General features: G+C 31.7%; 1 protein-coding gene across 1 annotated transcript in view; it reads left to right on the top strand.

Annotated features, from left to right (window-relative positions):
- The window catches only part of LOC134684997 (uncharacterized), a 41,000-nt gene extending 26,361 nt beyond the window's left edge, over positions 1-14,639 (top strand). The window contains exons 7-19 of the mRNA XM_063544330.1: positions 1,369-1,486; positions 2,739-2,918; positions 3,986-4,022; positions 4,693-4,959; positions 6,215-6,268; positions 6,657-6,814; positions 7,197-7,401; positions 7,843-7,962; positions 8,186-8,340; positions 10,067-10,186; positions 11,470-11,584; positions 12,086-12,179; positions 14,373-14,639. Of these exons, the coding sequence (XP_063400400.1) occupies positions 1,369-1,486; positions 2,739-2,918; positions 3,986-4,022; positions 4,693-4,959; positions 6,215-6,268; positions 6,657-6,814; positions 7,197-7,401; positions 7,843-7,962; positions 8,186-8,340; positions 10,067-10,186; positions 11,470-11,584; positions 12,086-12,179; positions 14,373-14,508 (1,759 nt within the window). The 3' untranslated portion in view covers positions 14,509-14,639. The remainder of the gene's footprint in view (positions 1-1,368; positions 1,487-2,738; positions 2,919-3,985; positions 4,023-4,692; positions 4,960-6,214; positions 6,269-6,656; positions 6,815-7,196; positions 7,402-7,842; positions 7,963-8,185; positions 8,341-10,066; positions 10,187-11,469; positions 11,585-12,085; positions 12,180-14,372) is intronic.
- Positions 14,640-16,118: the final 1,479 nt, after the last annotated feature.

Raw genomic sequence — 16,118 nt, 5'->3', positions numbered from 1 at the left:
TACTCAGCTTTCAAGAAATCTCAAACTTAAATATAGGATGATGTGGTATGAGTGCCAATGAGACAACTCAAATAACAATTTATAAATTAAAGTAAACCATTATAGGTCAATGTACGACCTTCAACACAGAGCATTGACTTACACCGAATTACAAGCTATAAAGGGCCCCACAATTGCTAGTGTAAAACCATTCAAACGGGAAACCAACGGTCTTATCTATATAAAAAACGAGAAACACGTATAAATTACATAAACAAACGACAATCTTGTTTGTTAACTAGATGTGTCTCTTTTTTTTAAATGATTTACGATGTTTGAACATCAATAAAATGTTGTCATTTTAATTTGATATTGGCTTGTCCTGAAATAAGAAAATTACCGTTAAGCAACGTTCTTATCGTTTGTTGTAGTCATTCCAATCCTAAGATATGCAAAATAAATCACCAAATCTATATGCATTTAAACCAAAGTTTACAATTTCAAATATTGAATATTTTCCCAAGTGAAGTAGGATTGTTTTGATAGGGTACTGCAGCCAGTAAAGAAGTTATAACAGTAAAGTTTGCCTGTTTCCTATAAAAAAAAAAAAAAAAAAGACAATTGAAAAAAGTAAAAGAAAGTATACAGTTAAATAATTGATATTTTCAGTAATTTGTTGACATACAATGTACCTATTTTACAATACAATATCAAAAGTAAGAGCATATCTTCATGAGTCACAGAAAATAAAAGTAGAATAACAAAAATACCTGTGTGGAAAATTCTAAACAGATAGTCAAGTCACTAAGTAAATGGCAAAATCAAAAGCTCAAAAACTTTAAACAAATGGATAACAATTGTAATATTCCTGACTTAGTACAGGCATTTCCTTAGATATGAAATGATGGACCAAACCTGCTTTTGTAGCTAGCTAAACCAATCACTTGTATGACATTCGCATAAAATTCAATTATATTGACAACGATGTGTGAACAACACAAACAGACATATTGGTATCTTGTGGACAGTTGATTCATTGGCAATCATACCACATCTTCTTTTTAATATAATAGGTAAAAATGTCAAAATTAGGGATAAAGCAGTCATAATGAATATCACTATAAACACAAGTAAATAATATAATGTTAATAATATAAAACCAGGAAACAATTGTTTCTATGCAATGTAGCAGTAGTTCCCCTTGGTATCCAAAAATAGAACATTACCATAAGACTTCCGCGAAGGTAATGAATGGTAGAAATAGACATTTTAAGTTGTCAATTCAAAGATACCCCTACGAGTCATGACTAGATGTACAGTTTCTTACATGTCTTCAAACTTATAAACCTTAAACATAATGTTTCTTACTCATTTTCGATCTTGTTCTAGGGCAGTTATTAGTACCGAAGATGGAGAAAGTGGAATCGATAAAATTGAATGGAGAATTAAAGATGAAAAGACAGGCAAAGTTTTCAAAACTGGCAAATTAAGTGGAAATAAAACAAGTGTACGTATGGAAATCATTAATGGTATCAATTTCAGGACTGAAAAGGTAAAAGTGACAAAGGTATCGATTTTTATGACAACATTTCAAGTTAATCAACGGGTTTAGGAATGTCCGTTTGGTTCATTTCTCTGGACAAATTAAAGCTTTATCTAAAGTTTTATGCATGTATATCTGATATCCTTCTTGATATTCACACGGTGGGTTTTTGGTCTAAAGATGTTGATGATTTCGTAGATAAATACTCCTAGTTGGTTTTGAATCACTGAACCAAACCTGTGAAATGCACAAATTTTCTTTATAAATTCCTGTACCAAGTCAGGAAGATGATAGTTGTTTTCCATTTGATTAGTTGGTTTAAGGGGATATAGTCGAGAAATTGAATTTGTCTGGTTTATTGGCCTTTCCCTTTTTTGATTCTACCTTGAAATTCGGTATTTTTGTTAGTATTTCTTTACTGATACTGTAATATAAAGTCGTACAAATATTCATTAGTTTTTTTTATATTTAAAGCTTATCTCATTTGTTTTATACGTCCTGATTTTATCACTTATTGATACAAGTCGATTTCTCAGATAAACGACAGATAATTGTCATTTGCAAAACATTATAAATAATACTGTTATAAATGTTTTTGTATTTTGACATACTATACTTCTACAAAGTTTTTGAAACCTGGTATACCAATTGGACACGTGTATCATACTACATAGTTTTACAAACGCAGTTAAAACCGAAATGAAATTTAAGTTTGTAATTCATGCGTCATTGAATAAACCCGTCTATACATTTTTGTTGGGTCTTTGATGCTTTTTGAAATATTCAGTATTTGATCTCTTAATCTTCATATAAACTGACGAATAAAGGCAAGAGAAGTATAATACCGCTTTTCAATACTCATATAAATGAAACAAAGCATGGTCACAAACAAAAATGAGGGAAACACATCAACTATAAGAGGAATAAAACAGAATAACAATAAAAGGTGAAAGATACCAAAAGGAAATTCAATAGTATTCTTTCATAATGTTCTTTTTTTATTTGTCAATGAAATAAAGTTTTACAATGAAGTGAAATCCCTTATTGTACTGCTCGATATGTATTCTCTCTCTTTATTCACATGATTTGCAATTGAGACTTAAAATTTCACGTTACAAATGTATCTTTAGAAAATAGAAATAATATAAAAGTTTTGTTTTCCTTAGATCGCTTTTATTACTCCTGCAGAATAATGCAATATGCCTATACATTTCAGGAAAAACCTGGAACTTTTGGCAGATGTATACCAATGGGTGATTGTTACTTTTTTAAGCATACAATTGACATAAATAATTGCTGGATGATTGTTCCGAAGGCCAACTTGTCAAGTCAAAATTTAACACTTGTGGTCGACGTGTATAATATGGCAATGAAATCATCAACTAAAAGGAAACAGGTAATTGGGTGTTTGTCAGAGTACTAGTTGACAAGATTTTCTTAAATTTTAGATCAATGTCGTGGACCGAAAATACAGGGCAGGTAGGATTTTGTTGGATTCACATTAACCGTTAAAAACGTATGCCTTTAGTTACACTTAAGGATGTACTTAGGTGACGTTATGTAAAAATTAAGTAATTAAGAACTTTAAATTGATACTTTAAGCTGGTAGAGCATCAATTAAGGATAAAGATAAGCTAAAAATATTGATAGGTCATGGAGCTCCTTTTCGAGATATTTGAGATTTAAAATATGGCGGGAAAAGGCTGACTCGGACTTTTACCTTATATTTGCATAGGTATTATTTTGGTCTCAAAATAAAAGAAAGAAAATAAAAAATATTCTAAAATTTTGGTAAATGACCTTTCATGAGCTATTAATTCTTACATGAAAAAATAAATGGGTGTTATGGGGCGAAATATTTTACATTGTATTGTATGGAAAAACACCAATGAGTCCGAACATTTAACACAAATTCCAAAACCTCACTTAAGTACATCCTTAACATGATCTTCTACCGTTTTCGGTTGGTCATGAATGTACGCATAACTTGATCTTTTGGCACTGGAACCTATAACGTCATTGAACGTAAAACTCAATTCTGATTGTTTATTATGTTTCCAGAAGATAATGAAGACAGCGTTTGACCAAAAAAGTGAACACTTTAATACAATGCCCTTTATCATTATAAAGAGAACGATTTTGAGATCATCTTTTAAACCACATGCCCGTAATAAATAGCATGAACTATTGGTATATCTTGGTTTCCAGATAGATGCACTACTTGATCAAATGTCTTAATATTGTCCAAATATCACCTATCCATAAAAACAGGTCGAATTCGATTTTAATGTTTTCAGCCGAGCTATTACTTTTTATTGTATCATAATTGAATATAAAAAAGTGTTAATGATCAATAAAAACTAGTTGTTCCTCAAGAATGTGCTATAAATATTTATCGAAGTTTATATTTTGTATCATTTTGCATTTTAAATTTATCTGTACATATTTTTGTTTTTTATACAGATATCTAATTTAATGCAGTTTCATGGAATGGAAAGTTGTAAGTACACATTAGTAAAGACATATTTCCGATAAGATGACGTTTGGTTTTTTTTGCCGAAAGATTGCACTGATGATGTCACTGAAATAACATCAGAATCGAATAGATGTTCTAGTTGGTCTTTTTATAACATAGGCTAATACAAAAAACGTATTGTGTATATATAAAAAAGAAGATGTGGTATAAATGCCAATGAGACAAGTCTCCGAAAGAGACCAAAATAACACAGAAACTATCAAATACAGGTCACCGTACTGCCTTCAACAATGAGCAAAGCCTTTACCACATAGTCAACTATAAAGAAATTAACAATGCAAAACAATTCAAACGAGAAAACTTACTGCATAATTTATGTACAAAAAATTGAATGGAAAACAAAAATGTGTGTATTGTCATAACTGTTGTTGTAAGTGTTTTCAGATGTATTTGGTGTGTGTGTCGGTTGATGTCTCAGACAGTGATAATTTTCGTCGAAGATCCTGTGTTATTCAAACGTACATTTAAGGAATTTCTTGGTTTTATAACAGCCATATTTTTTAATATACTGTCGTTTTGTCTTTTGATAGTTTTTTTCGTAATGACATAGCCAGTTTGCGTTATTAGTTTGAATGTCGCTAAAGTATCTTTTTAGTTCTCTTTACAGTGATTGAATTGAAGCATGTATTTTCAGATGCAGGACCAATGAACTTAAGAATAGATAAGATATATTCTAATGGAGTAAAACTTAAATGGACTAAAGGTAAAAGTTGCTACGACATACAAGGCATACTTGTTACATTTACTAACAATTCAGGATATCAGGAAAACAGGACTGTAAGTAAGGACGCTGATTGGATTGACATCATTGGTTTCAACACCAATACCAACTTTTCCATTAAGTTTGTGACAATTTATGAAGAGGACTCCAGTGATCCAGTTTATATCAATTATGTCCCAGGTTTGTTTAATAATTTAGCAAATTGTTATCCTTTTCACCATAAAGTTGAATGTGTATAAAAGAAAGGTGTGCGTTATAAATAGGAAAACAATAAAATTCAAATTTAATATTGTCTATATAATACATATTTTGTGCTTGTTTCACTATTTTGACTATTTGCAATACATTAGCATGATATTTAAGGTTATATTTTTGAAGGAAATCATCTCATTTAATTAAGAAGCAATACACTTTCGACTGTGTGTGATAACTGTAGCACAGTTAAATATTTTTTTAAAACATTTACAACATCAAGAAATAAAAGTATTTAAAGCGTACAACGAACAACGCCACTTGCTACACAACTACACCGGATGATATTCCTTTTAATCTTTTAAAAGATGTCCGATTTTCTTTAAGGACATCATTATTTTTGTAATTAGTTATGCAAACATTTTTTGTCTAGCTGTGCTATCCCAGTCATTTTCATTTTCTTATATGTAGATATAACGATATTTTATGTCCTTTGCCAAGTTTTAAAATTGTCATTTGGTACACAATGGTCTAAAAAAAAATTGTATCCGTTATCTGGTCGATCGTTGATGTCTATTCCAAGAAAGGAATATGACAGTTGTTTATTATTCGTTAGGTGTGTTTAAGCCTCTGATTTTGGCTTTTGAAATTTCCTTGCATACATCCGCTTTCAATTAATAGATCGAGAAAAAAACTGACGACTCATTGGCTAAAAAAGAAAAGACAAACAGACATATATAAGAGTTCACAAAACACAACATAGAAAACTAAAGATTAAAAGTAGAAATCATTATACAATGTAACAACTTCCTCTTTCTAGTTACACACTTATATGTGTAGTTTGAAGCATTAAAATATCCTGTCGAAATTCATGCATCTTTTTCATTACATTTTCATATTATGAAATTTGAATGGTTTCTTCTATACGGTTTTCAAGTTAATATCAAAATTCTTTCGAAAGTAGCTGAAACCATGCACCCTAAATTAGTGTGAGACTTACGTAGTCAATAAATTCAAATAAAAATTGAAGGTTTCATCTCAATGATCCTGTTCAAGGCTTAGGTACTATGCACATATCGATTATTTCGTAAATAAAGGCAACAGTAGTATACCGCTGTTCAAAACTCGAAAATCGATGATAAAAAAACAAAATCGGGGTAACAAACAAAAACTGAGGGAAACGCATTAAATATAAGAGTAAAACAACGACACTAGTAAAACTAGTTGCGTTTCAATATTATAGCTTCTGAGGAACAAAGTTCAAATGCTGCAGTCATTGGTGGAACTATTGGCGGTTGTGAGTACCATAGAATAAATAAGATAAAACACCTCGGGTGTTACGATGATCAAAGGGGCCGGAGGTAGGGGGTGGGGTGTATTTCTTCGGAAAGAAAGATTCACTTTAGATAAAAAGATCAGTTTCACTATAGAATTTGCAACGAGCTTGTTCTATTGAATATTCAAATTTAAAAGTTTTACTTGGAATATTGAAATAAATTTATTATGGACAAATATAAACTTAACATTTTGACAAATAAATATAAAAAAGTATCTACCATACGAATAAAGAAAGATTAAAAGGGCTTATTTTAACTGCTTCATAGTATCTGCACCATATCAATTTGCAATTGATAATGGAATAATCATTTTTTGAATACACTATTGTTGATTATGATTTATTTCAGTACTGTTTCTCCTGTTAGTAATAATCATTATAGTAGTACTATGGAGAACTGGACGACTTTGTGAACCACGTAAACAGCATCAAGACAACGATAAAGCATATGCTTATTCGTCTGGTTTGCCAGACAAACACCAAGTTAATAAATTGACAGAATACAATGTAAGTTTATTAGTATTCTGAACATTTAATCTGAATATAATTTAATTCAGTCTGATGAATCAAAATAGTATCTTGGACATTGATGTTATCCTGGTAATTATAGTACTGGTACTTTTGATACTATAATATGTCTAAATGTTAATAAATGTGCCGGTTCTCATAGAATAAGTATTTAGTAAAAGGTATTTTAAATATTTTCCACAGTTTGTTGTTTAGAGAAATAATGTGATATATGTTTTCAAACGTTAACAAATCTGTCCGTTTCTGTCATATACATTTTGTAAGTGAGCTTAACGTATATGTCAATTTAGATGTGTATATAAGATAAATGATAAATGCTCATAAAAAAATACTTCTATTTTTGTTTTGTATTATACAACAGAATAAAACTTATGCGACTGATGATGGAATGGAAGATATTTACTTGTATGGGGGAATGAAAATTGATAATCCTACATGGCTTATACCACATACTAAAATAGTCCTTGAAGAGAAAATAAACAGCGGTAGATTTGCTGATATATTTAAAGCTAGATATGACACCAAACAGAATGACATGACAACTGTTGTGGCCAAAACATTACAAGGTAACTGCAGAAGCATACTTTCTTCAGGCTCAAAGATGGGGAGAGAATTTAAAAAGGGTTTAAAAAATATTTTTGTTAATAAAAAATAAATAAAACCGTGATCAAAAAATTATACAAACGAACATACAATGACTTCGAAACAAAGTAAGTTAATTGGCGGTAAGAGATTCTCTTTATTTCCTATCTTTAACATTAACTCATTTTTTTCTTTCAAAATTCATGAAAAAAAGATTTTCAAAAGTGGCTCAGATTTAGATTTTTTTCTATATATTAAAAAGTGATGAGAAAAAATTTGAAGAACGCGGTTCAAAATATCAAATGACACTAGATAGATTAATCATGAAGAATCCAAATATTCGACAAAAAATGGAAATACAAGACAAGCGAACAATCTAAAAAGAATATAAAACCATTCAAATCTATATGTCTTTCTCTTTGTAGCAAACTACAATGATGATACTAATCTGGTTATGATGGCAAAAATTAACTTCTTTGCAACAAAAGTCGGCAAACATCGAAACATTCTTGGATTCATTGGAGCTGTTACTGACAACACTCATCGTAAGTCGAATTTCAATTAATTTCAATTACTTAAAGTGCATTCTGTTCCTTCTAATCTAGTATTGCACTTTGTTTAACTTTTTGAAACAGTTTCCTCAGTAGAAGGTTCATAGAACATAAATTTAAACAACATTTTAGGCATTTCGCATTTCGTACAAAATCGTTAGAATACTAATCTTAACTATCTAATACAACAATATGTTTGTGTTAATTTTTTTCACAGTTGGACCTTATATGGTATTGGAATACTGTGAGGAAGGAAATCTTAGAGACTGGCTTTTAAAAAAGAAGGATAAAATAGGAGATGAAATGATAGAACAATTGTTTCAGATTGTTTTCGGGGTAGCAACTGGAATGGAATACTTGGCTTCTAAACAGGTAGCCAAAATTAATTGCAAAGAAAGCTTTACACAGAAAAAATGCGTTGTACTCTTACTCAAGGAACACGAAAGAAAATGATTAACTCAATATGAATATCTTGCATTGTATTGAACGTTATTTGTAGTCTTTAGGGTTTAGCACCAAATCGTATTTGTGCAAAACGTTTAAACGTTGAATCGGATCACACCATAATCAATGCGTGCGTTAACTTCATCAGCAAAAACAGTCTTGAACTTGTTATGTCAGGTAAATGTTTCGTCTTTATCAGACTCATAAGTGGCGATCGAATCAGATCAATGCGCAAGCCAAATCAAATGTAGAGTTGAAGAGCAATACAACCAAAAATTTCGAAAGATTTTTTCTATATGACTAGTGCAATTTATGCAAATGATAATAAAAAAATATTAGTATTTATACCTTTTACGACGGACGTTCAATGCTAAATGAGAGTTGCATACACTCCAATGTGCGCGTTCATTATCAATGTATCGTGACAGGAATTTAACATTTTCATTTCTATTTCCTTTTTTTAAATTAATTGAATTTTTCAAATACTATTCTGTCTGAACATTGGTTGTGAGTATTTAGTTAGAAACCACGATGGTAGAAAATATTTTTTGTAAAACAAATATTTTCTGTCAAGTTTGGGTAGAGGAGTGGTTGCTAATTAACTCGTGGTTTACTCTTACGAACTCAATTATGTGTTTCTCCTCTTCATTTACAAGTAAATTGAATTCATAGTTTTAATATTTGAAAACAAAATTATATTTATGCTTGGGTTGGGAACCGCGGTGTATTCACAATGCCTAAGAAACAATATTGAATCAATATCTATCTTCATCGTATATGTTTATTTGTTTTTTTCTTGTTTTGTTGATATCCAAGTGCTAGTACCGCTGTTTTCTATACAAATGATCCTATGTTACATTTTGAAAGTAGGAATATGTATTATACTAAAAGTCAACGTTTTAGGAATAACGAGATAGAAAATTACAAGATACTGGATTTAGTTTGATGCTTTGTTATCGCATTTTAAAAATTTTAAAAAGAGGGACGAAAAATACTAAAGTGACAGTCAAACAAATCTAAAACAAACTGACAACGCATTGGCTAAAAATGAAAAAGACAAACAGACAAACAGTAGTACACATGACACAACATCGAAAACTGAGGAATAAACAACACGAACCCCACCAAAAACTAGGGGTGATCTAAGGTGCTCCGGAAGGGTAAACAGATCCTGCTCCACATGAGACACCCGTCGTTTTGCTTATGTGATATCAAATCCTGTTAATAGTCTAATTCGGTAGGTCACATTCTCATTCTAGTGCTCGAAACCAAATATCTCTTGGTCAAAATATCAAACGATGATATACCAGTTCATCTAGTGAGAGGGTTACATCTCATCTGAACAATGATTTAAAAAACGAGATATTTTATTTCGGAAAAAATCGTTAAAACCCAAAATTTGTACGGAATTCGTGTAGTAAAACTTGATCAACTTGAATAGGCAGTATGGATTAGATGACTGTGAATATTTAGAATTGTCCGACAAACGAAAAAAATAACCAGTAAATAAGATTTATGAGTCTATCGCGCCCGTGGCTTACATGTATGTTGAACGACTTGACACGATAACTGTTAACCTCCAAAATAGATAGTACAAACAATTATAACTGCCTAAACTTGTAATACATGAGTACTGTATGTCATTTCTAAATAGATTGTTCATCGGAGACTGGCTGCTAGGAACATTTTACTTCCATTTACATTGATACCGAAGATTTCTGGATTTGGGCCAACATCAAATGATGAGACAAAAGATAAGAATGATATAACAAAGGTAAATATTTGCCCATGTTCTATAAGCAACTTTTGTATTTATCATATTTCATTTTAGGTTGCATTTGTTACTTTTTCAAAAACAAAAATCCAGAAATGCTTTCAACCTTATCATTTTTGTCAAACATAAATGTTCGACGATTTTCTGATAGCTTCAATTTTTGTTTGTTTTAGATTTAATTGTAGCTCGTAGCTAATATCTTATAAATTTCAGCCAAACATATTAATACACCTTTGAATATATTTTGATACATGAACAGGTATATATAAAACCAAAACTTCTGCTTTTAAATTATACATATACATCGCATTATTTATTTAAGTAGTTTAAATTTCTTATTTTAGTAGATATTTTGCATATGGCCTCTGTAGTATTGTAATCAGGTACATTTAATCAATGGTTTTAATCAAACGTGGATTCCAAAATATATAGAGTATATTTGACTTTTTAATCAACCATATAGTTGTTAAAATTGGTGGATTGGTGTTTAGGTACTACAAAGGCCACTTGTATTTTTACCTACCGGGCAACATGTTTTTGAACTCTTTAAAAACTAAATTCAGACAATATACCTTTCAAAAACAAGAGAAAATTCATCTTGCAAAGTTCTTTAATTACACTTTCAGATATATGAATGATTTCTTTTTTTTCTCTCTTAGCCGAAAATTTGCGTGCGTGCTTAAATCTCATATATCACATTAATATTGAGATGAAGGAATAAGGATACAAATAGTATGTCTGCTGAACATCTCGAATATGTCTTTGATATTGACCTTAAATCAGCAAGTCTTCACAAAGTCGTTATGATGTCCTATCCCATGACCACCTATCTTACCAGATACTTATCCTCTGCCCAATCATATAGTTATAGTTATAAACATATTTATATATAGTGGATTGGGAAATACGTTTTGCAACTTATATTAATTCCTTTCCACTTTGCGGGTGCGAGTGCTGCCTAGCAGAGGCTTTAGCCTGTTCTTTTTCGAAATCCACAAGAGTGTCTTTAACTTGCAAGAGATATGGCTCTCTCTTAACACGTGTCTGCCATTTATCGTCCCCTTTCGACGGACTATCATCGTTTCCACAAGACCATACTCGCAAATGGAGTCAAGGGAGAGCCGAAAATTCAGTCCCGAACGGGAATCGAATAGGAACCTTTGTTTTAGTAGTCCGATGCACTAACCACTACACCAGGGTTATTTCTTAATCGTATGGTTTTAATACATCTAGTGAATCAAATATACATGTACAAGCGTGTGTTAACAAATCCTATCTTACAGGAAAGAGTACCAGTAAAATGGATGGCACCAGAATGTACTTTGTCTACAGTAAATGCGAACACAAAGAGTGACGTTTGGTCATATGGAATTGTTATGTGGGAAATTCTAAGTTTAGGTAATTTCCTATTGCAAACTTATTCTGACTTTCTTCAAATAAAAATAGAAATAATAATAAAGTCTTGAAATAAGTCATTTGGAAATGATTCAGCTTGTTTTTTTTCTAAATTGATACTTTAGATTTGCAGATAACTTTACATTTTTGGTAATAAAGGAGTACGAGATTTCTTATATTATTATTTGATTTGCTTAGACGTGAGATCGTCCACATGGATTATATGTACTCGGTTCAAAGCGGTTGGGAAAAAATCAAAAACGAAGTTAAAGAGTCTTGAATACCAGAAACTCCGCAACAATTTATGTTCATATATATTATGATAAATTTTAATGCATATATGTGTCTTCTGAAGTAATCAGTTAGATTCATATACTAATATTTTTATATAGCATTGTTTGATTCAAATATACATTTTTATGTTTTCTGCATATTTGAATGGTTTAAGGTGCTTTGCTGTTTTTTACTGAAGAAACTAGATGTGATATTTATATAATTATTCAGGCGAAACTCCATATGGAGGAATTTCCAGTCGCAATGTTCCAGACAGAATACAGAATGGACACAGACTTGACCGACCTGAGTATAGCACAGATACGTACGTACACGTTATCATGGTTTTTGTTATTGTCTATATGTTAACTGATTCAATTGAGATGAGCATTTTACATCTTTAATTTTGTATTAACAAGATTTCTTCAAAACTTAATGTTTACTTTCATTAATGATTCAACAAATACAAAAAGTATATTATAAGTAAGTAAGTAAGTAAATTACATATAATAGTGACATATGTAAATATGTACAAATTGAAATTATAAATATTGAATAATAAATATTAAAACATCCCGCTCAATGGACCTTTAAGTCACCTCAAATGCAATTGAATTATTATAAAACAATTATATCACGTTCTAAGCTTCTGCTGACGTAATACCGCAGTCCCATTTTCCCACGATCGAACTATCATCTGTGAAAAAATGCAAATTTTGATGATCATAGTACGATTATGTAGATCGCAGGAAGGTCGCATCACGGTCGTGGTTAGGTCTGAATGATATTAAAGAGCGTGGCCATCTTTGATCATGTTCAAAACAATCCTGGTGCGGTCGTGGCGAAATAAGGTCGTAGTAGAAGCGACGTGAGAGCGCACTAAGATCGTAGTAAGATTGCAAAAGTCGCTGTAAAATCGCAGCGAGAGCGTAGCGAAAGCGTGATTTTATTCGGAGAGACTGCGCTATGATCTGACAGCGACGTTATGAAGACCTCACTACGACCATCACGTTTTCACCGCGACCAAACTACGCTGCCACTACGACTACACCACGCTGTTTACGACATTAGTATGATTCTAGCATGCCCTTGCTGTCCTCATCACGCTCTTCTTCCGACCTGACTACGTTTACACTACGACCATCATTCTCATTGTTATTTTCACATAAAATATATAGAAAAGCTTCCTAGATTTTGTTTGTCTGCATGTAATTATCCATTTGCTCTAACGGCTCAACCATGCCTCTCGTTTTTATATAGATTAGACCGTTGGTTTTCCTTTTTAAATTGTTTTACACTTGTATTTTATAGCGTGCTGTTCGAGGTGAGCCAAGGCTCCGTGTTGAAGTCCGTACCTTGGCCTATAATGGTTTACTTTTATAAATTGTTACTTGGATGAAAAATGGTCTCATTGGCACTCATACCACATCTTCCTATATCTATTGACACATCTATGTCATCTCAACCATCGTTCACTAAAATGTCGTTATTTGAGATTTATGGACCAGCAATAGGGTGTAATTTAGATTAGATTGGTCGGTCCGACATCTCTGCTTGATCAGGATTCGTTACTTTGATCCCTCTGCCTCAACATCAACCGTTACCACCACGCCCATGTGTTCAAGTAGATTTTGGTTGCATCACTGTATTATTTCCGAGAAAAAAAAATCTACGTATTAATCAGAAATAGAAGGAATGGAACTGTATTGATATGGAATACGATTTTGACGTTATTGTTTAGAACGTAGTAAGATCGCGGTATGCACGTTATATAATCGTGGTAAGAACGTGCTATAATCGTAGTAAAATCGTGTTGCAATCAGAGAACTCGTAGTATAGTAGTGAGAACGAGAAGAGCGTAGAAATATCTTGATAAGCGTAGTGAGGTCGAAGAATAAGCGCAGTGAGAACATGGTATCATTGTAGCGGAATCGCTGTATAAGCGTAATGAGGACGTAGTGGCATCGTGAAAGCAACGAAAATTTACATTGTTATGCCGATCATACCGCGACTTCATCACGATCTAAATTTATTTTAGATCGCAGTGAGCGTGGTGCTATTGTGGTATACTGGGACTTGGGCTTAAGTTATTTTTTAAAATATATAAACATTAAATTATGTGTTATATGTTTTATATTTTGTAGCAAATACCTCTTTCATAAAAACTTCCACAAAAGAACGTTTGTTGGAACACACATAACCTTAAAACCCTAAATAAACTTACCATGAAATAACCATTCAGAACAATTTTAATTACTTATTATCGTTGATTGGAAATAGTGGACATTTGGTTTCTTGGTTTTAGTCTGAAATTACCACTATCAATCAATAGCGTTTCGATGGTCTGTTTTGCTCACATATATGTACATAAGGTTCAGTCGTATGTTTTGTTTGACATACGGTATAGTCAAATGTTAAGCATCGGAGTAATCTTTTGCACTGTCAGTCGCCTCAATTTCTGTTCTTCAAACCATGAGTGCTTGCCAAAACTACAAAAACATTATTCTTACTCTTTTAGGCACTACAAAATAATGAAAAAATGTTGGAGTCTTAAACCAGGAGATCGTCCATCATTCAAAACCATTGTGAAGGAGTTCGATAGCACATTTAAGACAACCCCATCTGATGCTTACTATTATGAAATGCAGAAATGAACAACGATTTTTTTTTAGGGTAGACACACATACAGCTTCCTTCATAAATGTTATAGACATTTATTTTTTTATGTTTTTATCTAAATCATTCATAAATATTTTCAGTTGTAACGAAGAACACATTAGAAATTGTCAAGATTGTTATTTCATTTAATGTCACTCGCTGATTTTTATGTTTGGTTTTCTACAATTTTTGTAAGAGTAGCAATTTCTGTAGTTTTGTTTTGCTTGAATTAAAAATTTGGTTAATAACTTTTTGTTGCTTTTTCATAAATATGAAAGTCCTTAACGAAATTTATAAACAAATTTCCCTGTGCACTGGAAATACAAAGGATCTTGATATCGAAACCTTTTCCGGAATCTTGATATCTATATCTTAAACGGAAAACTTAATACCATTTATTATGATAACAAGATAATGTATTACCTGTTGTTAATTATTCATTTTTAGATGTTCTGTTTTTACAAACTGATGGTGTTTATGTATCTCAACCATTCCAATTCGCTCGTGTACGTAACAAGGTATCTGATTTTAACAAAATTAATCTCTGTATTACTGAAAAATGGTCACACCAAAAATTTCATTTCCTATTTTACTAGTCAACATATTCACTAAATAATATCCCCGATACAAGGGATCTTTCGTAAATTTAAATCAACATGCAGGCATTTAAAACGTCAAGGTTGCAGTCTTGTAATTGATTGCTCTATAGGATGTCATACAAATCAGATGATCTACCAAAATGAAAAAAACTACATGGAAAAAACAAGAATGTGTCCAAAGTACACGGATGCCCCACTGGCACTATCATTTTCCATGTTCTATGGACCGTGAAATAGGATCAAAAGTCTAATTTGGCTTTGAAATTAGAAATATCACATCATAAGCATCAAGTGTACTAAGTTTCAAGTTAATTGGACTTCAGCTTCATCAAAAAAACTACCTTGACCAAAAACTTTAACCTGCGGACGAACGAACGAACGGACGGACAGATAGACGGACGAACGAACGAACGAACGAACGGAGCCACAGACCAGAAAACATAATGCCCCTTTACTATCGTAGGTGGGGCATAAAAATCATGTTTATATCATGTATATACTAATATGAAATTGTGATTTAATCGAAAAAAGTGGGTAAGTCCACGAGGAATAAAAGGTTACGTAACCCTGTCAAAAAAACATTTTACTTTCGGTTTGCTGTTTTACAATGCTTTACCACTTCCATTAATATGATACCATTCTACTTAACTGGATTGATATCCAAAAAAAAGATGCAATATTATTTTTAAAATATATATATATATGTTTCAATTCAGCAAAAACCTATAATAAAAAAGAAAAACATTAGTCCAGAAAATAATTCAAAAGAAAATAGACTATTTTGTTTCCCTCCATGTTTTGACATGCACCGGAAACTGGGGTCGTAATACAAGACTGGTACCTTAAGATATTTCACATCTTATATCTGATGTAAACTTTTTACAAAGAACAACCATGTCAATACTTACCTCAAAAGGTTACTTTCAAACAGATTTATTCAGAAGGGATATAGTTACGATACTGTTGTCAGGTCGTTTCTGATGATATTTTTGGTATGAATATTTCCT

The sequence above is a fragment of the Mytilus trossulus genome, chromosome 1 (genome assembly GCF_036588685.1).
Source record: "Mytilus trossulus isolate FHL-02 chromosome 1, PNRI_Mtr1.1.1.hap1, whole genome shotgun sequence".
Classification (NCBI taxonomy): domain Eukaryota; kingdom Metazoa; phylum Mollusca; class Bivalvia; order Mytilida; family Mytilidae; genus Mytilus; species Mytilus trossulus.
Note: the sequence above shows the minus strand (reverse complement) of the source record. Positions and strands in the feature narration are given on the sequence as shown.